This window comes from Anolis carolinensis, chromosome 5 (genome assembly GCF_035594765.1).
Source record: "Anolis carolinensis isolate JA03-04 chromosome 5, rAnoCar3.1.pri, whole genome shotgun sequence".
Lineage (NCBI taxonomy): Eukaryota > Metazoa > Chordata > Lepidosauria > Squamata > Dactyloidae > Anolis > Anolis carolinensis.
The window spans coordinates 188183311-188209051 of NC_085845.1; the positions used below are offsets into that span (position 1 = coordinate 188183311).

Below are 25741 nucleotides of genomic sequence, written 5' to 3' on the forward strand. Positions count from 1 at the left end.
TTGCTCTGGATTTGTAAGAGACATTTACTTGAGACTTTTTGGATTTTATATCTGTACTTTCTTTATTCCTCGTTTTTGCTGAATATTTGTGTGTGCCTTTTGCAATAAACTCTTTGCCTTTACTTTGGACTCCTGTGTGATGCTCTAGTCATAGGTGGCTTCAGGTCTGGGGTGCGACAAAAATATTTGATGTAAAAATATTAACAAGGCGGATTAGTTCAGTCTGACTCACATACGTCAGGCTAATTCAGACTTGTAAACATCACTTACTAATTTCTAAACCTGACTGACTCTCTTAATCCTACTCTTCATTCATCGCTCCACATTTCACTCTTCACTCCCATCATTTAGCAGTCTTATTGAAAGGCTTTTAGACATTCCACCAATCACCACTGCCTCCCAAAATGCCATTCTCTCCATTCCTGCCAGCTTCTTACCTTGTTACCCTTATTTAATGCATAAGAAAGTTCATGACAACACAAGCATATAGGAAGGAGGATGTCTTACCCCACAGCATACAGTTGGCGAAGAGGGGATGTCCAGCCACAACTCTCCATTTGCTGTTTGATCACATGCTCTGCATAGCGGTAGGTGACAGTGCTGGGCTTCCCTATCAGGGCTTCATACTTCAGGTCCTTTCCAGTCATTTTCTTGTAGATGTTCTCTAAGCACACAAGAAAGGTGCCGTGGCCAAATCTGACCAAGAGAGCAGGCGGGGAAGACAGTAAGTCATGCATCATTTGGAAACACGGGGTGAATTACTCAAGTACCGAGTGAGAATGTCTGCTCATTTTTTAAAAACTGCATCAATACAGACATGGCTGGGTTTGAAATATTGTGTGGTTGCTGCTGCATGACTGTTAATTATTTGCTCTGCTGCTTTGGAATAAAACATCTATCCCCACATTAGTTGCTACAGTGCTCTCTCAATACTTCTTGGTTCTTTGTTTAAAAAGGCAAATAGAAACCCTGCCTCCTGAACCTTGAAGAGGTCGGTAAAAAAACCCTTTAAAAATGATAAATTATATAGCATACTTCAAAGTTACAATTTTGTTTTATATTCCTATACTATGATTAGGGTTGTCATGTAACCCTTATTATAAAGAATATCCCTTATTTGAGGGGCCAGAAAGCTTGTCATTAGAGGGCTGGCAACAGCTCTTATTATATATTCTATTTAAGGACTAAAATGCTTTTCTTTTTATAGAGACTGAACAAGATTGCAAAAAACTCCTATAGTTTTAGTCTGAGATAGATATTTGTGTATTGTATAATGTCAGTATGTAGACAATACTTTTATAAAGAAACAATAAATTTACAGATAAATATATGTCTATGTTAACTTAAATGAATTTTTTCATTTGCAATTTCATTAGAACCAAAACTTTTAAATAGCTATTTCCTTATTGGCACCCTGTAGGTCATAAATTTTCACTGTCCCTTTTTGCAGTTTGAAAACCTGGCAATGCTAACTATGCCGTTTGATTTTCCGTTGATTAAATATTTTTACTATTATCTCTAGCAGTTTACTGCTTCTGACCTTTGGCAGCTATTTACACTGGATTCACAACTAGATGTACTAGGAAAGAAAATCTTAATGCGGGAGGGGGGGAGGGGGGCTAGACAGCAAGTAGTCTTCTGACTCAGTCAAGACAACTGAGAAAAGTACATATTTTCAAAGAGATTTGATGTCAATGATCCAGGGAGGGGGAGTGTGTGAAGGGTGGGCAGGGTTGATAAGGGATGTCAAGGAAGAGCTCTTCAGATAACCGAAGTTAGCAACTTGTGATTGTCCACATATTGCTGGAATATCAAAAAAGAAGATGACATCTAGTGGCACCACAAAGGCTAACTAACGTATAGTTACTTTCATGGACTCCAGCCAACTTCTCTGCAAATACTGCAATTCATGAAATCGTATCGTAAAATAAACTGATTAATCTGTAAGAAGCCACACAACTCTTCTTTATATTGATACAGACCAATACAGCTCTCTCTAAAATTATAACTCCCATAATCTCTCACTCACTGGATATACCAGTGGATCCTAAACCAGTGCTTTGCAACTGTGACGGATTAGATGAGGGTCAATTCAGACAAGACAGACGTCCTCCTGGTCAGTCGCGAGGCCAGTCGGGGTATAGAGTGGCAGCCTATGCTCAACGGAGTTACACTCCCCCAAGGACATAGGTCCGCAGTCTATGGGTTCTCCTGGATTCATCGTTGACACTTGAGCCTCAGGTATTGTCGGTGGCCGGGAGGGCCTTTGCACAGTTAAAACTTGTGCGCCTCAAAAAGCCTGACTTAGCCACGGTGGCCTACACCTTAGTTACATCCAGAATGGACTCATGTAATGCACTCTACATGGGGCTGCCTTTGTAGACAACTTGGAAAGTGCAGTTAGTGCAAAGGTCGGCAGCGAGATTATTAACCGGGGGACCATACCACGCCCTCTCCTAGCTTTCGACTAGTTTCCAGGCTCAATTCAAAGCCCTATATGCTTTGAGTCCAACCTATCTTCAGATCGCATCTCCTTCTAGGAACCGGCGCAGGCATTAAGATCTGCTGGGGAGGCCCTTCTCTTGGTCCCACCACCATCTCAATACAGTTGGTGGGGAGGAGAGAGAGGGGGCCTTCTTAGAAGTGGCTCCCTGGCTCTGGAATACCCTCCCTGAAGAAATTAGGTTAGCCCCCACTCTTCAAGCCTTTTGGGTGAGTTTAAAAACATGGCTCTTCAGACAGGCCTTTGATCCTGTGTAATCTATGGTCAGCTTGATGAGCCACCGATTGTACTGCTCTGCACTTTGATTGTTACAGCAGATAACCGGCTTATTTGCAGGTTCTACTACGATTTAGGAATTTTTATAATTATTATTATTATTAGTTTTAGTCCTAACATTGGGAAGCCCGCTAAGTTGTTTGCCCCATCACAGGACATTCACATCACCTTGGCATCTTGGCTTCTGCCATCCACAAGAGGTCCATGTTGCAGGCCAGGATGGGTAGATGTGGATATGGCACAGTGGATAGCTCAGCCCCAGGATTCCCATTGCTAAGGAGTATATCAATAATCAGCTGCAGGCAAGTCTCCCATCGGATTGGCTCCCCCAGGAGAATTATCCCTAAAGAGTAAGAAAGAAGGGACATTTCTTTAAATCTGTATGCCTGTGTGTACTACAATATAATCTGTTGACAGACTATGGTGTGATTTAAAAACTACATAACTCCAGCATAAATATTTCTAGAATCCTATCACATGGACTATTGTGCACCTTCAAGTAGTTTCCGAATTATAGTGACCCTAAGTCAAGCATGGGCAAACTTTGCCCCTCCAGGTGTTTTGGACTTGAATTCCCACAATTTCTAACAGCCGTTAGGCGGCTGAGGGCCTTTAAGGCTGTTAGGAATGGTGGGAGTTGAAGTCCAAAGCACCTGGAGGGCCCAAGTTTGCCCATGCCTGGTCTAAAGCCTTGAAGGTTCAAATGAGGGCTTATGCAACGTCTATCTGGAATGGACACAACTTTGAATAAATTTTGAATATCCTGAAATACAAAAGCACTATTATTTTACATTTTTATGCACTTTGACTTTGCCCGAGCTAAAGCCACCTCTTGGCATTCATCAAGCACTTTGGAAAAGTATTGTTTCAAGATTATTATAAATGAAAACTCTTCAGATAAAAACAAAGATCATTTACCTTCTATGGTAGGGAAGTCGGTGGTTGGAGGAGGCTATCAAAATGACAAGAAGAGAAGCTGGTCATTTTACAATGTCTGAATAGACCAGAGTTTTTCAAAAATATTCATGGTGCCTGCTGTGCACATTTAGTGGTATAAGTACTTCGTTAAGGAGGGCATGGACTGTTTTTTAAAAAGAAAGTCTGAACATTTATGAAAGTTTTTCCCAATTATCTTATTTTACATTTTTGACTTTGTTAAATTGAACTTGCAGAGTTGTAGAGCTTTGATCCTTTAACCTGCCAATAATCAAAGGGCTATTCTATTTTTGTACAGAAAAACAAATATAATTATAGCCAATTATGGCACAGCTCATGTGGAAATGTTTCCTGTATTGAAAAACTTAAACAAGAACTACTCTATAGGAACTGTAAGCAGTCAACAAAGTACTTATGCAACTACTAAAAAGACCCATGCTTTTAATTAATCAATGTTTGTAATGTCAATACTTGCCAGCACTTTTGGCCTCCGACTTTGATCAACCATATCCAGCAAAGGAAATGCCTTCCTCACATTTTCAATGGTAACAACATGCTGGAATCCCAACCTATTTTAGATGGTCAAGGAAGAAAATAGCTGCTTCTACAAACTAAGGTAAATGTTAAGAAATAACCCACGTCTTTTTGAATCTGCCTCTTCTTTGTGCCACAGAGAACACCAAAAACAAATTAAAAGATAACGTGAGAATTTTTAAAGGATTAATTTCAAATGTACCACCATCTATTCTGAGGAACCCAAGGGAATACACATAGTATATCCCACTTCTATTTTACCTCTCAATCTATGAAGTAGGTTAGGCTGAAAGGTAATGACTTGAAAAAATTGACATGTTAGAACTTGGCTGTCCCTAGTAGTCCCAATACTCAGACCACCTCCTTTTGGGCTCTCAAATTCAGATACCTGCATCTTGAAACCTCAACCTGAAGCATATTCAACATCTGTGATGTGTCAACAGGATTCCTATTCAGCCCCCGATTGAGCAACGGGTTAAACCCTTGTGCCGACAGGACTGCTGACTGAAAGTTGGCAGTTCAAATCTGGGGAGCAGGCTGAGCTCCCGTCTGTCAGCTCTAGCACTCCATGTGGGGACATGAGAGAAGCCTCCCACAGGATGGTAAAACATGAAACATCTAGGCGTTCCCTGCGCAACGTCCTTACAGACAGCCAATTCTCTCACACCAGAAGCAACTTGCAGTTTCTCAAGTCGCTCCTGACACGAAAAAAAAGATTCCTACAGCCCAACTGTATGTATGTGTGTGTGTGTGTGTGATCAAATTGACTGTTAACTTATGGCACCCCATGAATTTCACAGGGTTTTCTTAGGCAATAAATATTCAGATATGGTTTGCCATTGACATCCTTTTAAAATATGGCCTACAGTACTTGGTATTCTATAGCAGTCTTCCATCCAAGTACTAATTAGACATGATCCTGTTTAGTTGCCAGGATTAGACAGGATCTGGTGCCTTCAGGATACAGTGTTCCCTCACTTATTGCTGAGGTTAGGTTCCAGGACCACCCGCAATAAATGAAAATCTGCGAAGTAGGGACACTATATTTATTTTAATATTTATACATTATTTTAGTAGTTACATATTATTTTAAGTCTTTATCAACCAATTGTGTGTTGATAAATCACCTTCTTCTCCTCCTGTTGCTGCTTGGGCTCCTTTTCTCTCCCTTTGGCTTCTCCTTCCTCCCTTCCTTAGGTTGTAAATTGTAATTTTTTTATTATTTGTAATAGTCTTTTAGAGTTTATTGAAAAACAAACAGAGAATCCGTGAAAAGTGAACCGCAAACTAGTGAGGGAACACTGTATTGGGAACTAGCCCAACTATACTTAAATAAGGGATTTTTTGCGCCAAGTTCCCTTCTCTTGTGGGTTTCTAGTAACACTCAGTAGCACTTTCTAACAATGACTCTTCTAACAATGACTCTTCTAACAACCTGAGGACCAAATTTCAATGTATTAGTTAGTCTTGTTATTGGGGGATCTAAGCCCAAGTCTCCTAATTCTTCCATTCAGTACATAGCACTGGCTCTTAAAACACTGCTAAGGGGGAAGGGGGAGAAGAATCTGGAGGCAGCAAAGGATACGCTTTGGCATTCTCCTCCACAGGTCCCTGTCCACACACAAGCATACACTTGCCATGGAACTCATGGAAAAGGCGCAGAGGGCTATGGGAGAGGATCACCCATTCAGGAGACACCTGGAAAAGAAATGGAAATTGGGAGGAGCAGTGGCCTACCTTCTCACATGCAATATCCCTCCCTGCTCAGACTCTTCCCACACAAACCAGCCCTGCTCCAGCTGACAACGGCCACAATCCTGCATTAAAAGCTACAATGCATAACTTTATGATGATAGATCTCCATTGCTGACACGAGAGTGACAGGTACACGAGGGCTCCTCCCACACAATGGGGTATGGGACGTTTTTCCAGTCAGGAGCAGGGCACCCACAACTTTCCATTGTTCTCCCTTATAGATTCCTGTAGTTCTGTTGGGGTCTGTTGCCTCTGCCTTGTGCTGTCATTGTGGAAGAGCAACCTATCTTGAAAACTGTTTCAGGTTTCAGTCACTGCCATGCTCCTCCTTCCAGTTGTGCAACCATCCTAATGGCACAGCAACAACACTCTCTACCTGGGAATTCAACAGTTGTGCAATGCTGTGATTCTAATCCATGTAACTATAAATTGGTTTATAATATTGTAAACTAGAATGCCATACAAAATTAAATTAATATTGCAAGAATTTAAGCCCTTGTCCTTTTAGGTTGCTGTGAGTCTTTTGGGCTGTATGGCCACGTTCCAGAAGCTTTCTCTCCTAACGTTTTGCCCACATCTGTGCTGACATCCTCAAAACCTCTGAGGATGCCTGCTACAGATGTGGGTGAAATGTCAAGAGAGAAAGCTTCTGGAACATGGCCATACAGCCCAAAAGACTCACAGCAACCCAGTGATTCTGGCTAAGAAAGCCTTTGACAATACTTTGTCCTTTTTATCTCAAACATTAGATGTCAACAAGGCAGCTTGGAAAGCTACACTGGGCAGACATGTTAATGGATATTAATTCTCCTGGTTCACAGGAAATAGGCAACAGGCTAGAAATAAGACTGAGTGATGGCATGTGCAGATACAATCAGTCCATCTTCACACACTGAAGTCTATATTCAAATAACTATCACCTAATTCTTAAAGAACGTGTGGACTCCCATCCATGATAAAGTCTTCTAAGTGGTGACAAATATCAAAGAGAGCTCTGTACATGTTTGATCAGCAATGGGTTGCTCCACATACCCAAAGACACAACTTCAGTTATCAAGTGATAAAATGTGTGTCAGTAAATAATACTGAAAAAAGACTTCCCCACAATTATATCTGGAACAGATGCTCCAAGAACTGAGGAATTATTGTATTACACTCGAACAAATGCTGCCTTAAGCATTTAATTTTAAAGTGGTCGAGACATAGTTAGAACATAATCAGAACAATCATAGGTTAGGCAATGATGCTTTCCAGGGTTTCAGTTAATTGATTGTTTCCGTCCATCTGCTGACTCCTTAATTTGTGTGCTAATGACAGGGCTCTGCATTATGTCAAAGGGCTGTAGCTAAAAAACATGCCACGAGCTTCTAAGCATAAAGAAAAATGAAATCACGTTTAAGAAGGAACTACTACAAACTTGGATCCCCTCCTCCTAGTTGGTATTTCTAAAAATAGAATGATATCATTAGAGATGATCACATAGTAAATGTATTATCAGAGCTTCACTGAATTACTAAAGTGACTTCACGTGGTGCCAAAGACAATATCACCAACCATGACACTCATTTACACTCATTCCATACAGAAATCAAAACAAGAAACACACTAAATTGTAGCAGGATGATTTGTTTTCTTTGAAGTATACACCATCCTCTGCAGAAGATGACTACTACATACATCCAGCACCACAGAAGGGTATGCAATAAAAGGGTAGCAACTGTACACACAAATAGTGTGGAAAGGCTCTGCTTCCAAAGGACAGAACACTTGTTTCTGGAAGAGCAAAACATAAGACAAACAAAATCATATTTTTAGATCAGCAGTAGAATTCAAACTTCACAGAGAAGTCCACCAGGTAGTAAACCACATTTATTACCTTAAATCCGAGTGCTTCAGAGAGTTCCTCAGCCTTGTTTTCCCGAGAACAGTTCCCAGCATTGGTTACAAAGGCAACCGGTACATGAAACCGGCCTTTGGCATCCGTCAGTTTCTGGAAGGCCTTCTTAGCAGCAGGAATGACTAGTCGGCCCCGTAAAAGGACTCCATCGATATCAAAGAGGAATCCAAATGAGGGAGAAGTGGTCTGCAAAGAATTTTTAAAACGGGGCTATGTTACATTGCTTTTTCAGAAAACACATTAAAAACTCTGAAGCAGGGAATTGAGAAATTGGTAGATGCCATTAACTTGCAGGTCTCAGCCAAGCCAGTAATGAAGAATGATGATGGAGATGCGCTTCAACAACATCTGAAGGTTTGCACAATTCTCACCCCTGGTGTAAAGGAACTATCTTCTTCCAAAAAAAGAGAAACAGTCACACACTCATTTTTTCCAATTGTCTGTTCAATACATTTTGATCCCAATTTAAATATTCTCAAGTAAAAAATAACATTCCTTAACCCTGGATATGTTAAACTAAATCAGCATGTCTGTATTATCTAAAGCTATAGCAGGTTCAGAAAATATCCTCAACTGATAACTACAGTAGTTTCAAAAAGTATTGTCTCTCCAAATGTCAAGAAATAAACCTTTCAAGAAAATGGGGCACACATTCTCATAGCTTGAAGCAAATTGTTTTACAACCACTAATAAAAAACCTGCTGAGATATGGTTGTCAAAAGTTTGAGTTAAGCAACTTGTTTCAGTAACTGTGTAAAAATCCACCTCAGGGATTCCATTCCACAATCTAGATGCCATCATTAGGAAACGCCTGTCCTCTTTCTCTTGAACTCTATGAGATCAAAGTGTCATCTGAAGACAATCAGGGCAATGCTTCCATAATCTTAACACTGAAACAGCTTCAGAAAAAAGGAAGTAATATAACTCTGTAATATACAGCTTCTGGGGCTTAAAAGGCAAGCACCAATATGCACTCAGAAATAGAACTAAGACACAAAGGTATTCTCTAAAAACTAGCAAAATGTAATCTGTTGTATGAGCCCTCATCCATCAGACCCGCTTGCTATGTTTTCAATTATGTGCAGCACCCCAATAAGCCCCACATGCAACACAAAGCAATAGTCGACCTTGGAAGTCCCCAAAGTATGAACCTCATATACCATTTGTAGCATCTGCTGCATTTCTCAGCATACTCTAAATACCCTAAAGGTGCCAGATCCTGTCTCAGCACAGAATCAAAGAGTTGCAAGGGCTTCAAAGACCATGGAGTCCAATCTCCTGCTCACTGCAGAATCTCCAGCCAAAGCATTCCCTGCAGGTAGCTCTCCAGCCTCTTTTTGAAGACAACAATTGTATTCATTTTACAATGTAGCTTTACCTTAAGGTAGCATTCTTGGAAGCTAAGCAGAGTTAGATCTGGGTTGCTGTGAGTTTTCTGGGCTGTATGGCCATGTTCCGGAAGCATTCCCTCCTGACGTTTCACCCACATCTATGGCAGGCATCCTCAGAGGTTTTCAACAGATCTCACTTCTGAGGATGCCTGCCATAGACGTGGGCAATCTACAGAGACGTTGCCGAATTTGTTACCATCCTGCAGGGAGGCTTCATTGAATCATAGAGTTGGAAGAGACCTCGTGGGCCATCCAATCCAACCCCCGCCAAGAAGCAGGAAAATCCCATTCAAAGCACCCCTGACAGATGACCATCCAGCCTCTTTTTAAAAGCCTTCAAAGAAGGAGCGGCTTCTCCCATGTCCCCACAAGCTAGAGCTGACAGACGGGAGCTCACCCTGTCTCGTGGATTTGAACCAGCAACAATCAAGTCAGCAGTCCAGCTGGCACAAGGGTTTAACCCACTGCGCCACCTGGGATCAGATCTTGTGATATAGGGCCTGGAAGGGCCCTAAGGCTGCAAACCTGAATGGGAGACAACTAAGCGGTCCCAGGTGCTGTAGCCTACATTTCAGAGGCAAAGCCACCTCTGAGTATTCCTGGTCTAGGAAACCCTACAAAAGCGTTGGTTCCCTGCAGAAACAAAACAAAAAATCATATGGTGAAAAATGGGTGTGTGAATACTGTAGGGAAAAAAATGTAGTCTGACAACACTAAGTGCCAGAATAGGTTAAACTGCTGAGCTGCTGAACTTGCTGACTGAAAGGTCTGTGGTTCAAACCCAGGGAGCGGCATGAGCTCCTGCTGTTAGCTCCAGCTTCTGCCAACCCAGCAGTTTGTAAACATACAAATGTGAGTAGATCAATAGGTGCCGCTCTAGCAGGAAGGTAACGGCACTCTATGAAGCCATGCTGGACACATGACCTTGGAGGTGTCTACAGACAATGCCAGCTCTTCAGCTTAGACATGGAGATGAGTACCAACCCCCAGAGTCGGGCACAACTAGATTTAATGTCAGGGGAAAACCTTTACCTACCTAAGTGACGCCTAAAGTCCTTATCAGAATGTATCTCCTCCTACGAGCCTGTGAGAACTTTAAGATCATCTGGAGAGGCCCTGCTCTCGGTCCCACCTGCCTCACAGGTGCGGCTGGTAGGGATGAGAGACAGGGCTTTCCCAGTGGTGGCTCCTCGGCTGTGGAACTCCCTCCCCAGTGATATCTGGCAGGCTCCATCCCTTATGAGTTTTAGGAAAAAAGTAAAGACTTGGCTTTGTGAGCAGGCGTTTGATGAGTGAATTCTGTTGGCTCGACTCGGTCCGGATTAAGGTTTATGTATAAGGTCTTGTGAACAAATGGCTCAAGTATTTTATAATGTATGGTTTTCAATCTATTTATTGTATTTTGTTAAATTATCTAATTGTTTTAATTGCTTATGTTTTATCTTTATCTGCGCTCCATGCAGTCATGCCGGCCACATGACCTTGGAGGTGTCTACGAACAACGCCGGCTCTTTGGCTTAGAAATGGAGATGAGCACCAACCCCCAGAGTCGGTCACGACTGGACTTAACGTCAGGGGAAAACCTTTACCTTTAGTTTATCTTTTTGTATTGTATACTGGCATTGAATTTTGCCAGATTGTGAGCCGCCCTGAGTCCCTTCGGGTGAGAAGGGCGGGATAGAAATGATGGAAATAAATAAATAAATAAATGATCAAACTACAACTCCCACGGTTCCTTAGCATTGATTCATAGCAATTCCAAGTGTCAAGTGTCAATATTTCTAGATGCACCCTTTCTTTTTTTGCTGTAAACAACATTTCAGAGGAAAGAATTGGTCAAAGCTACTTTTGCCTAAAAAATCCTTATGGAATTCTTGAGCTGGCCATAAGGACACCCACCATATGCTGGTTAAACTAGGACACCATATGTTGGAAAGCTGATGTTGCAGTCGCCCTTTCTGTGCCACAAGGGACAAGGTTGGAAGGAGAAGCAGGGGGCAAATAAAGTAATCCCCCAGGGTGCCACCTTTGATCCCAAAAGGGGAACAGAGGGAGGGGGGGAGGGGGCAAAGGGCAGGCAAGATCCTGGAAGGGAGTCTCTCTCACCCTCGGCCCCGCGCAGCTCCTCCTCGCCGGGGGTCCCGGGCAGGGGCTGGTGCAGAAGGCGAGGCTGCCCACCGTGGGGCCCGGGCCCCTCCTGGCCCGCAGCGCCGCTCTCCCCGCCTGCACCAGGCAGCCCAGAGCCATCCGCCCGCCAATGGAGGCCGCCCCCGCCTCGCCCTCCGCAGCAGCCAATCCGCGCCCGGGATCCTGGGATCACATGGATCCAGGCAGCTCCAGGTCGGAGGTGAAGGCGAGCCCCGGGGAGGAGGCAGCGCGCTGCAACGAGGCAAGATCCCTTTTGCACCGCACATATGCAGGCACGTGCATTACTTTCCAACACCATACAAGCAGTGGTTCCCAAACTGTGGGCTTTGGACTTCAACTCCCAGAAGCCCCGGCCGGCTGGGACAAGAGCCGGGAATTCTGGGAGATGAAGTTCAAAATGGGTTGCTGCGTTTTTTCCGGAGCATGTTCCAGAAGCATTCCCTCCTGACGTTTTGCCCACATCTATGGCAGGCATCCCCAAAGGTTGTGAGGTGTGTTGGAAACTAGGCACGTGGGGTTTATATATCTGTGGAAACTCCAAAAAACTCTTGTCTGTTTGAGGCAAGTATGAATGTTGCAGTTGGCCAGCTTGATTAGCATTTAATAAAAGCCTTCTGACTTGAGGTTGGGTTGCTGACCTGAAGGCTGCCAGGTTCAAATCCAACCCGGGGAGAGCGTGGATGAGCTCCCTCTATCAGCTCCAGCTCCATGCGGGGACAAGAGAGAAGTCTCCCACAAGGATGGTAAAAACATCAAAACATCCGGGCGTCCCCTGGGCAACATCCTTGCAGACGGCCAATTCTCTCACTCCAGAAGCGACCTGGAGTTTCTCAAGTCGCTCCTGACACGGAAAAAAAAAAGCATTTAATGGCCTTGCAGATTCAAAGCCTGGCTGCTTCCTGCCTGGGGGAATCTTTTGTTGGGTGGTGTTAGCTGGCCCTGACTGCTTCATGTCTGGAAGTTCAAAATGCTTGCATCTGTAACAGGCATAGGCAAACTTCTGCCCTCCGGGTGTTTTGGACTTTAACTCTCAATATTAATAATAATAATAATAATAATAACAACAACACATTTTATTGATTACCCGCCTCTCCTGATGGCTGAAGGTGGGATACAACAAATTAAAAAAAGAAACTAATATAAAAATACAATTAATTACATAGATAAATACACACACATATACGGGCTGGAGGGTGAACAAATTGAAACTGAATCCAGATAAGACAGAAGTACTACTGGTTTCACATAAGATGTATCCATTCTTCCTTAAACCTGGAAGCACAGGTGGCAGAGGTTACCGGGGTCGCTTTTGCACAACTTAAACTGATGTGCCAACTGTGACCATTTCTGGAAAAAAATCTGACCTGGCCACAGTGGTACACACACTGGTTACACCCTGCTTGGACTACTGTAACGCACTCTATGTGGGGCTGCCTTTGAAAACAGTTCAAAACTTCAATTTGTTTAAAGATCGGCAACTAGGCTACTCCACTCCTTTAGCCATTTCCGCTCCCTTGGCACCCACCTCTCCACAAAAGTCAACATTGACCCTGAAATACCACACCGCCTGAGCTACGTGAGTGAAGCATTTTTCAAATGAAGCAGAAAGTGTTTGAGGATCAGGACATCCGTGGGGATATCAAAGTGCTTGTTTATAAAGCTATTGTCCTCCCAACCCTGCTATATGCCTGCAAAACGTGGACTGTCTACAGACATCACACTCAACTCCTGGAAAGATACCATCAGCATTGCCTCCAAAAAATCCTGCAAATCTTTTGGGAAGACAGGCGGAGAAATGTCAGCGTGCTGGAAGAAACAAAGACCATCAGCATTGAAGCGATGCTCCTACGCCGTCAAGTCCGCTGGACTGGCCACGTTGTCCGAATGCCCGAACACCGTCTTTCAAAGCAGTTACTATACTCCCAACTCAAGAATGGAAAATGAAATGTTGGTGGACAGGAAAAGAGTTTTAAAGATGGGCTTAAAACTAACCTTAAAAACTGGCATAGACACTGAGAACTGGGAAACCCTGGCCCTTGAGCACTCTTAACTGGAGGTCAGCTGTGACCAGCAGTGCTGTTGAATTTGAAGAGGTATGAATGGAGGGTGAAAAAGAGAAACGTGCCAAAAGGAAGGCACATCAAGCCAACCTGACCGGGACCACCTTCCACCCGGAAACGGATGCCCTCATTGAGGAAGAACATGCAGATCAAGAATAGGGCTCAACAGTCATCTACATATCCACCACCAAGACACTACACTTGGAAGACCATCATACTTGGACAACGAGGGATTGCCTAAATACGTAAGTTAGTTTCTGGGCCTAATTCAAAGTGCTGGCATTGACCTTTAAAGCCCTACATGGCATTGGTACAGATTACTTGAGAGACCAGGTTCCTCGATATACCCGGGAGAGATCTCTTAGGTCCAGTGGGGAATTGATAGTATCCTCTAACATCCGAGACACTACATCTCAAGAGTGCTAGAGAGATCTCCTTTTCAGGAGTGGCTCCCTCCCTCTGGAATGCCCTGCCAGATGATATTAGATCTGTACCCTCTCTACTAACATTTAGAAAGTGCCTTAAAACCTTCCTGTTCAAGGAAGCCTTTGGCGGATCAGACTTCAATGATACCAAATGGCTAGGATGGCCTAGGGGTTTCTTTTATACAATTGTGTTAGCATAATTTATTTTATTGAACTTTAATTAGAGTTTACAGCATGTCTAATATTTATGGTTTTAAGTTGTAAGCCGCCTTGGGTCCTTGAGTGGGGAAAAGTGGGATATAAATTTCTTAAATACATAAATAATAAATATTTATACCCAACACAGCTACAGAATTGACATATAGTGGGAGTAGAATGTAAATCAAAGCTCATGGATGAAAGATTTGGGATCAAGATCTTAACTTATTGTTTTGAGGTCTGTTTTTCTCTGTTAGAGGTGCATCTAAACTATAATATAGAATGAATGCAGTTTTACATCACTTTAACTGCCATGGCTGAATGCTGAGAACTGTATTCTGAGATCTATAATTCTGAGATCTGTAGTTTTGTGAGATAGTGAAGACTTTTGTTCCAACAGGCATTTGGTGAGTGACTTTATAAGACATTGCACTGGGTGTTGCCAATTATGGCAATGTGCATGTTCTTTAAAAAGGTAAAGGCTTCCCCTGACGTTAAGTCCAGTCATGTCTGACTCTGGGGTGTGGTGCTCATCTCCATTTCTAAGCCGAAGAGCCGGCGTTGTCCATAGACACCTCCAAGGTCATGTGGCCGGCATGACTGCATATTTAAAACTGGGTTGCTGTAAGTTTTCAGACTTAATGGCCATATTCCAGTAGCATTCTTTCCTGACGTTTCGCCTGCATCTGTGGCAAGCATCCTCAGAGCTTAGTTTAGAGGTCTGTTGGAAATGAGGCCAGTGGAGTGAATATATATCTGTGGACTTAAATATGGTTTTAATTTTTTAATTTTTAATTTTGTTTTAACTTACAGTATTTCCTGAAAGTTTTAACTATGTCTTTTTAATATCATGTGTGTGGCAGGATTGGCCACAGCTCTTTACAATGTCAAACACATGCTTTAAAACCACATAATGTTTGAAGCTGCCCTGCATTTTATACCAAGGGTCCTGGTGTCTAGACGGTTCTCACTCCTGGCAGCTTGACTATTAAATTACTTCATGCGCTCCATTGAAGTGTTCTTCCTTCCTGCCAGAAGAGGTCACTTTTGTTCTGCAAGAAAACAGGGAGCCCCTTGATGCCATGTTTGAAGTGATACCCTTCAAGTTAGCACAGCACTGCTGATGTTTGACATTAGAAGGCTAGAAAACATGGATTCTGTGGCTAAAATGCATTCACCTGGATGTAAGTGCACAGTGAATACCAAACAGGATCAACAGGTGTTACTTCTACATTGAGTATATTGGGGAAAAGCGGGATAATAATAAAGTAAACAAGTAAACACATTATTTAAAAACTGTTTTGGAAAAGTGTCAGAAAAGAGAGGTGTATTTGGATAGGACATGTATCTTAAAGAGTTTTTTTTTAAGTTCATAAAACTATTATATAGGATTTTTCAGTTTTAGAAAATCGGGTCTACTACTTTCTTGTAATACAGAAACTCAGAAACATAGTTCTCTAAAGGCTTGGTCATACAGCCACGTTTTCACTTTTTTATGAAAAGTTAGGAGGGAGGGGGCACCTTAACTACTACAGCTCAATGCTGTGGAATAATAAGAACTGTAGTTTTAAAAGGTCTTTAGCTTTCTCTGCCAAATAGTGGTGGTTCCTCATCCAATTACAACTCCCATGATTCCATAGCATTGAGTCACGGCAATTAAAATAGTGTCAAACTGGATTAATTATACAGTGGAGATGCACCTTGTGTCCCTTTGCAGGATCACACACAATGAGGCATTTGATATAAACGTTATACATCCACATTTATGATAAAAGTCAAAATCCACATTGTACATTTACATGTAACCCCCCCCCCCCACAAAAATGGATCAGAAGTCTAGAAGAATATATGTTGATCCTATAATACTTGGGCCTGCAATGTTTCAACTATTTTTTTTCCTGTTTGAAGTATCTATAACTTTTGTAATCATTATAAAATCAAAACATTGAATCTTACAGTGGTAAATAGTAAGAAGTGCTTTTTGGTGACAAGGTTATAGCATAACTGTGGGTTCACTAAGTAATAAGGGAAATGGTGACAAACTGGAATGTGTCCAGAGGAGGATGACTAAAATGATCAAGGGTCTGGAGAACAAGCCCTACGAGGAGTGGCTTAAAGAGCTGGGCATGTTTAGTCTGCAGAAGAGAAGGCTGAAAGGAGACATGATGGCCATGTATAAATATGTGAGGGGAAGTCATAGGGAGGAGGGAGCAAGCTTGTTTTCTGCTGGCTTGGAGAATAGGACGCAATGGACCAATGGCTTTAAATTTAAACAGGAAAGGAGATTCCACCTGAACATTAGGAAGAACTTCCTCACTATGAGAGCTGTTCATCAGTGGAACTCTCTGCCCCAGAGTGTGGTGGAGGCTCCTTCTTTGGAGGCTTTTAAGCAAAGGCTGGATGGCCATCTGTCGGGGGTCCTTTGAATGCGATTTCCTGCTTCTTGGCAGGGGGTTGGACTGGATGGCCCATGAGGTCTCTTCCAGCTCTATGATTCTAAGTCCCACTGGGTTACTGCAGAGTTCTCTCTCTCTCTCTCTCTCTCTCTCTCTCTATATATATATATATATATACACACACACACACACACACACACACACACACACACAGTAGAGTCTCACATATCCAACACTTGCTTATCCAACATTCTGGATTATCCAACACATTTTTGTAGTCAATGTTTCCAATATATTGTGATATTTTGGTGCTAAATTTGTAAATACAGTAATTACTACATAGCATTACTGTGTATTGAACTACTTTTTCTGTCAAATTTGTTGTATAACATGATGTTTTGGTGCTTAATTTGTAAAATCATAACGTAATTTGATGTTTAATAGGCTTTTCCTTAATACCTCGTTATTATCCAACATATTCGCTTATCCAACATTCTGCTGGCCCGTTTATGTTGGATAAGTGAGACTCTACTGTATATAGGAGTAAGTCCCATTGAACTCAGTGGTACAAACTTCATGGGATTGGATTGCAAAGCACTTAAATCACTGCTATGAGCTTTAACAGTATGGATCAGCATGTGCCCCCAGTTTACCTCTTGTTTATCTGAAAAACTGGGTGATTTTTTTGTGTCAGGAGTGACTTGAGAAATTACAAGACACTTCTGGTGTGACAAAACTGGCCATCTGCAAGGATGTTGCCCAGGGGACGGCCGGATGTTTTTGATGTTTTTACCATTCTTGTGGGAGGCTTCTCTCATGTCCCAGCATGGAGCTGGAGCTGATAGAGGAAACTCATCTGTGCTCTCCCCGGGTTGGATTCGAACCAGCAACCTTCAGGTCAGCAACCCAAACTTCAAATCATCAGTCCTGCCAGCACAAGGGTTTAACCCACTGTGCCACTGGGGGGCTTCCAGTGGAGAACTGGTGCAATAAATAGATATGAAGTGATGTACAATTGACTATTGGAATGGCCCGGACTACGTTTGTGGATCATGTGATTAATTGTGATGGTATTGTTTTTAAATGTTTTAATTCTTTTTAATTGTACTATATTTAATAATTCCATTTTAAATGTTTATGTTATTGTACACTGTTTTTAAAGGCATCCAATAGTTGCCGATGTGTAAAGCCGCCTTGTGTCCCCTTCGGGGTTGAGAAAGACGGGGTAGAAGTGTCATAAATAAATAAATAGCATTAATTCAATAATAATAATAATAATAATAATAAACTTTATTTATATCCCGCTCCATCTCTCGAAGGACTCGGGGCGGCTTATACTGGGACAAGCCCAAAACAGTATTACATCAATAAAAACAGTAACACAATAAAATCACAGTATAATAACACATCTTATAAAAGTTAAAATAACTTAAAACATAGACAGTAATCCCAATCAGTAGTCAAGCACCATATAGTATAGATGCACCCCTAATAAATAAAAAGACATTAGAAAAACAGAATTTGATTCCCCAAGTCTTCATAACGCATACATTGTTCACTCTACCTTTAGTGAAATAAATTAATAGAAGTTTTTACTAGGGCCATCTCAATTTCAGATCACTAAACTGTAAATGTCCAGAAGATTAAGATGAGTTAGTCTAACCTGACTGAGATGTGTATTTTCCTTGTTGGGGGTGAAACATCCAATTCTGCACGCACCATCCTGAGCATTTACTGCCCATGGATCACAACAATAAAGAGAAATGGGACTGGCATGGGGTAATACTCCTCTGAGGCTCCTCAAACGCTGGGCTGTAATGGCTCCTTTGATGTCTGAAGGAGCAGCGGAGGGGGATGCGCCTACTGCATGTGCCGGGTCAGGCTGATTTCATCCCCATTACTCCACATGAGTAATGTGGGGTTCAGCCTTCTCAGTAATGGAGGTCGGGGCCACCGAGAGAAGGCGCATCATTCTCTGCCGAGTGATTGCATTTGGAGGAGCTCACACAAATCAAGGGCATTCTCAATCCGGTTGCAGAATGGCCTCCCCGTAATGCTGGGGAAAAGAGATTGTGTTTATTTATTTTCAAAAATAAGCTGACCTACTGAGGCAAGGTATCATTTTGAAAGTGCAGTCAAGAAGATAACGCAGCCAGGCGCTCACTAGTCTCTCGGTAGAGTGGCTTAACACAATATGGCTAGCAAGACCCTGCGGGTGTACTTGACAATATAACTCTCAACCCTGCTGGGATTGAAAATTAGGGACTAGCGAGGACAAAGTGCCTTGAAGAGACAGGCACACATTGCAAAGAACACAGGGCAGTCTAGAAAAATCTAAATGAAGCAACACTTCTTTGGGTCATTGGGTCAATTGACACAAACTGCCATAGTGTCGTTTCTATCTCAACACAATCAAATTCTCATCTGGCACTAGAAACCTATGTGGCTGAGAACCCAAGTCAAAGTACATGTTTACTTCTTAAGTCAAAACTTACACTCAAACAACCCAGAAAGGCCTTATAAATAGCCCACCAGTTCTGACTAATATCTGGATACAGATATACGCACTTTTGGTTCTAGTATAGGAACCAAAAAAAGCAGTGCCAACACTAAATTGTGAATGAATTGCCTCTTAATGCAGGGTCATTCCTAGTGCTCCAGATGAATAAAGAATCATCTACCCTGAGGGGCTTGAGCGGATTTACAGATGCCTATTCTGTGCAAAAGACATTTTCTGAAATAAAACCAGGAACTAGATACTTGACACAATTAGTCTACCTTAATCGGATTTCAGGACCTTATTGGGATGATATAAAGATACAGTTTTTAATACATCACAAAACTTAATGAAAATCAAACTTTAAAGAGAGACGGCATATTGGTAGTTTTCACCCTCTCAAGCTATAGGGGTAAAGCTTCTCAGAGAAAATCAAATATATACAGGAAGTCCCTTCAATCTTATTGAAGTTAGAAGCACATACGCTTAGCTCAGTGAAAGATGCTGAAATCCCACAAGTACTGCTTTTATGAAGGAACAGGAAGTGGAAATAATGAGGGTTATCCAGAAAGTAGATTACATTTTGAAATTAAAAATGAACAAAGTATAGGAGAAAACATTTACCATATGCAGTTGAAAGCCACACCCAAATACCACTTCTCAACATAGTTGCCATTCAAATCTAGGCACTTATCATAGCGATGAATGTGCTTGGCAACTCCTTCCCCACAAAACTCTGCCGCTTGCGTCCTCAACTCAGTGTTTTGGCGACTTTCTACTTTCTGGATAGCCCTCATAAATTTAGTCACATTCAGAAAGCGATACAATAGACGCACCATCATCTCTTAAATCTATACACAGCACAATTCTTGTTACGTTTACCTGTTTTTTCTTCCAATTTCTAGATACTGGGCTTGGGAACTATAGGTGCATCTACACCAGACATAGGCAAACTTCGGCCCTCCAGGTGTTTTGGACTTCAACTCCCACAATCCCTAACTGCCTACTGACTGTTAGGGATTGTGGGAGTTGAAGTCCAAAACACCTGGAGGGCCAAAGTTTGCCCATGCCTGATCTACATTGTAGAATTAGTGAAGTTTCACAGCACGTTAACTGCATTCTATAGAGTAATGAGAGCTGTAGTTTTATAAGATCTTTAGCGTTCTCTGCTAAGTATGGGTAGCTCTCCAACTCCCAGGATTCTATAGTACTGAGCTATAGCAGTTGAAATTGTGCAAAACTGAATTAATTCAGCAGTGTAGATGCACTTATAATTCGGCCATCAGAGGTTAGTAGTGAGATAGATTGATTGATAGATATACATGTACACATACATACATACAGTAGAGTCTCACTTATCCAACATTCACTTATTCAGCATTCTGGATTATCCAACGCACTCTGCCTTTTAGTAGTCAAATGTTTTTGTAGTCAGTGTTTTCAATACATTGTGTTGTTTTGGTACTAAATTCGTAAATACAGTAATTACTACATAGCATTACTGCGTATTGAACTATTTTTTCTGTCAAATTTGTTGTATAACATGATGTTTTGGTGTTTTTGTAAAAGCATAACCTAATTTGATGTTTAATAGGCTTTTCCTTAATCCCTCATTATCCAACATATTCACTTATCCAACGTTCTGCCGGCCCGTTTATGTTGGATAAGTGAGACTCTACTGTACCTTCAAATAAAACAAAAATCCACCCTCTGTTATATTTACAATTAATGAAATTGTTGGGTTATTGTGAGTTTTCTGTGATGTATGGCCATGTTCCAGAAGTATTCCTTGGAGGATCATGAAGAGGATCTGAGGATGCCTGCCACAGATGTGGGCAAAACGTCAGGAGACAATGCTTCTGGAACATGGCCATACATGTTCCAGAAAACTCACAACAACCCTGTGATTCCGGCCATGAAAGCCTTCGACAACGCAATGAAATTGTTGCCTATAGGCAGAGCATGACTTTCTGTCAATTTCTCCAACTCTTCTGTTATCCTCGGCTTTTTGAAAATAAAGGGTAAATAATTTTCTCTTTGAATTACTAATAATAATGTATGTAGAAACAAATCTGGAAGTACACTCCATCCACATCACAATGCTCAGCTGATGCCTGCTGAACCATGTGGCTGTATCTTTCGATGCAAATAGGAAAATGCAGTTATCACATGTGACCAGTTTCTCATATTTATCACTGAATTGGAGTCACCAGCTTTGGTGTGGCTTTGGAAGTGGTTTTGGATAGAACATTTATATTTATTATGCTAGATATATATCCTGCCTCTCTAAATATCCAAGACAACTTACAGATACTATAAAAACAACTTTTAACAAAGTCTGAATATCATTATTAATTAATTACACAGGCTTGCAAAACTGAGGGTCATAAACACTTTTTAAAAATGTATGTTAGTCTTATAGGAAATTGGCATTCTAAATCCAAACAGGATCTTAGATATGCTTTATCACATACAGGTTTTTTCCCAACTTGCTTTGACATTTTTATTTTGGTTTTGTTTTAAAAATATTTTATGGAATTATACACACACACACTCACACACACATATACACACATACATACAAACATACACCCCCCCACAATAATTATAAAAATAAAAACATCAGAAAAATACATAAATCTATGAACTTAAATGAACACTCCTTCACATATTAAACGACATATAAGTTCCCTCATCAGCTGATGACTATAACCCTCTATTAATTCCATTAGTTGTCTTTGTGTGGGTTTTTTTTTGTAATATGTGACTGAGTAAATTTTCCTTGGAGAGTAAAGAATGAATGGTAAGAAAGGGGTAAAAGGCTTCTAATAGACTTTTAAAACATTTTAATTCACTGATATGACATATTCAAAAATCCATTAAAAAGAAATGGAACACTGGAACATCAACATCCTCACGTAATCAAAACTGAGTAATAAATGAATTGATAAAAATATTGTGAAAGAATTGTGTGTGATATGACATTTGTATTACAGCACCTAAAAATACATTGACAACAGTTACAGTGATGGCGAAAAAAAAAACTGTACTTCACAAAAGTGGGTTTTCTATACTATGTGTGGCTGGTTAAGTTTCCTAGAAATATCCAGTTAGGCACTATTGAAAAATGGATCAGATGGACCTGAGTTTCACTCATAAGGATGTTCCTTTCCCAGTGAAAAGAATTAATATCCTCTTTGTTTATCATGTAAAACCAGAGGGGTGGGCAGCTGTTTTCTTTCTCCAGGGATACTTGCAGCAATAAACTTTGCTGTTCCTAGCCATAGATAACCTGTTTATTACTTAAATGCTCAAAGGCGTTAGTTTAGGACCCATCAGGGTTTACAGCCTGGGTGTGAAACTCTCCACCTCTTAGCCCTGGTCTGCACGGTTGCTTATCCAATGTCGGAAAAGCCACAGGCCTTCAACCCCTGAAAAGTACAGTCAGCCATCCACATTTGCTGGGTTTAGGAGCACAGGACCCACTTGAAAGTGAAAAGCTACAAATAAACTGTTATTTTGTCTACTTGAGAGAACACATCTCTAGTTTTTTGGACTTCCAGTACGATTCTATGGTCAACTTCTGCTGGAAGCTGGCAATACAATTGCATTGGAGGACCAAGAGATTCCAAGCGAGTAATGTGGCCATGGGGTCACATTGGAGGGCCTAGATAGTTCCCAACCTTTTTTTTGATAATACCTGACAAATAACTTCAGTGGCCGGAGGTTATGGATATCTGTAAATGGTGCTTGCTGCAAGTTTTAAAAATTGTTTTATTTGATATGTTAATTGGGTTTTTCATATTAGGATGTTTTAATCTGATTATGTATTGCGGTTGGATGTATTTGTATGAATTTTATATGTTGTACGCCGCTTTGAATCCTATCCAGGGGAGAATACAGGATAGAAATAAATTATTAATAAATTATTATTATTATTATTATTATTACAGTATTATTCTTGATGATGATGATGATGATGATAATAATAATAATATTGTTGGCCCAATGGCCAAACAATAAAGTGTCACCAGCCAGAGGCCTATAAATATCTGGGCATATTACAGCTGAACAACATCAAGCATGAACATGTGAAAACTGTGGTCAGCAAAGAATACACACAAAGGGTCAGAAAAATTCTCAAAAGCAAGCTCAATGGAGGCAACACCATCAAGGCCATAAACACCTGGGCCATACCTGTCATAAGATATACTGCTGGCATTATAAATTGGACACAGGCGAAACTGGACAATTTGGACAGAAAAACAAGAAAACTCATGACCATTCATCATTCACTGCACCCTCGCAGTGATGTTGACCGGCTCTATCTGCCTAGAAGATCAGGGGGCAGAGGACTCTTACAAGTCAAACAAGCAGTCAAAGAAGAAGAACATGCCCTGGCAGAATATGTAAAGCAAAGTGAAGAACCTGCTTTGATTGAAGTCAACAATCAGAAACTCCTCAAAACACAACAGACAAAAAACCAGTACAAGAAAACTGCACTACAAACTAGAGCTGACAGCTAGCACAACAAAACACTGCATGGAAAGTTCCTTGACAAAATTGAAGGAAAAGCTGATAAGGAGAAGACCTGGCTCTGGCTCACGAATGGGACCCTGAAGAAGGAGACAGAAGGCCTGATCCTTGCAGCCCAGGAGCAAGCCATCAGAACAAATGCAATTAAGGCCAAGATCGAAAAATCAGCTGATGACCCAAAATGCAGACTGTGCAAGGAAGCTGACGAAACCATTGATCATATCCTCAGCTGCTGTAAGAAAATTGCACAGACAGACTACAAACAGAGGCACAACTGTGTGGCCCAAATGATCCATTGGAACTTATGCCTCAAGTACCACCTGCCAGCAGCAAAGAACTGGTGGGATCACAAACTAGCAAAGATCGTGGAAAATGAACACACAAAGATACTGTGGGACTTCCGAATCCAGACTGACAAAGTTCTGGAACACAACACACCAGACATCACAGTTGTGGAAAAGAACAAGGTTTGGATAATTGATGTTGCCATCCCAGGTGACAGTCGCATTGACGAAAAACAACAGGAAAAACTCAGCCGCTATCAGGACCTCAAGATTGAACTTCAAAAACTCTGGCAGAAACCAGTGCAGGTGGTCCCGGTGGTGATGGGCACACTGGGTGCCGTGCCAAAAGATCTCAGCCGGCATTTGGAAACAATAGACATTGACAAAATTATGATCTGCCAACTGCAAAAGGCCACCCTGCTGGGATCTGCACGCATCATCCGAAAATACATCACACAGTCCTAGACACTTGGGAAGTGTTCGACTTGTGATTTTGTGAAACGAAATCCAGCATGTCTATCTTGTTTGCTGTGTCATACAACGTCGTTGTGTCAATAATAATAATAATAATAATAATAATAATAATAATAATAATAATAATATTAATTTTGGCCATGTCTCACCAAAGCATCACTAAAATCCTGATCACCCCCAAAAACCCAGTGACATATAATTCTTATTATTCATAAAGTGAACATCTATTCACTTAAGAAACCTAAAAGGCCATTAACTTGGTCTAAACAAACTTCCAGAGAACATGCATCAATGAAAGAGAAAAATAAAAGAACAAAAGGACAGTTGAAGTTCTGAGGAAGAAATCAATAAGGCATTGTTAAATAATAGTAATATGAAGATACCTCAGGAAATCCACAAGTTATCAAAGAGGGAATGTATGACACTTTCTTGTGGATCCCATGCTTTATAAGTGAGAAAAATATAACAACTCTAAATACAAATGGTAAGTGTATTTAAAGTATTAAATAAACTTTGATTACAATTCCGTGACAGTTAATGCTACTATTCTTCAACTTCATTAAAATTATGTTCTCATAATTTTTGTATTTTTTGTATCTTTTTATTAGTAATTCAATGGCATGTTTGGTATTCTTTTGTCGTAAAGAGACATAGGCAATGAACCGAGGTCCAAAATTTCAGCTTGTAAGTTTTTTTGACATTATGGTTGACATTTGTGTCTCAATTTTTCTTAATGTCTTGCTTTTTAGGCCAGTCCCTGTGGTTATTTGGGGTGCCGATTCAGAAAACTGAATCAGCTCTAGTTTGTTAGATATGGTTTCATGGTTTTCTATGGGTGGGCAAATGGTGAATGGCATATGACATATGTTCTGTATCTCAAAAACTAGAGCAGATGGGGGAAACTAGTGGTATTTTTGGAATCAGCAGGTCAAATGTACCCAGAAACAGGTCTTACATTTGAGTCACAGAATGTGTGTTAGGCAGTGTATTCAAGTTCGCAAAAATCGAAAGTGCAAATGTGGAAGGACGACTTTTAAAACTTTCTCACCCACCTTGTTCTTAGTCTTGCTCTCCAGTTCCCTGTCACTTGTCAGTTCCATATCCATCTCAATGGTGATTCACAGATGAATTAGGTGATGAGAGACACTTCCTAATTGTTCCACAAGCTCCCTGTGTTATGTCTCCCATTGGGAATATAATTGTGGCTCCTTCTTAACGTATGATTTTGCTCAGTCTCCCCTTCCATGCTAGCTTAACATGTGAACCAGTCATTCCTTTTCCCACCATGCCTGCTAATTTGCATTCCGCATTTTGATTGGATGTAGGAAACAATGATGCTGAATAGGGCATTATCATGTAATAATGCGTTACAGTTATCATTACAACCTACGCACACTTTTTCTGGAGTAGCAGCATGAAAAATACGTAATA

At 41.1% G+C, this 25741-nt stretch overlaps 1 protein-coding gene across 2 annotated transcripts in view; it reads right to left on the minus strand.

The window, feature by feature from the left end:
• The window catches only part of hdhd5 (haloacid dehalogenase like hydrolase domain containing 5), a 29613-nt gene extending 4010 nt beyond the window's left edge, over nucleotides 1-25603 (minus strand). The window contains exons 1-7 of one of the 2 annotated variants that reach the window (XM_062981188.1): nucleotides 25363-25603; nucleotides 7881-8087; nucleotides 5835-5947; nucleotides 4191-4284; nucleotides 3698-3731; nucleotides 2948-3122; nucleotides 508-696 (exon numbers count right to left, since the gene is read on the minus strand). In XM_062981188.1, coding sequence (XP_062837258.1) covers nucleotides 508-696; nucleotides 2948-3122; nucleotides 3698-3731; nucleotides 4191-4284; nucleotides 5835-5947; nucleotides 7881-8087; nucleotides 25363-25416 — 866 coding nt within the window. In that variant the 5' untranslated portion in view covers nucleotides 25417-25603. Of the gene's footprint in view, nucleotides 1-507; nucleotides 697-2947; nucleotides 3123-3697; nucleotides 3732-4190; nucleotides 4285-5834; nucleotides 5948-7880; nucleotides 8088-11398; nucleotides 11565-25362 lie in introns of those variants that run through there. The other variant, XM_008110472.3, reaches the window with a different exon arrangement.
• Nucleotides 25604-25741: the final 138 nt, after the last annotated feature.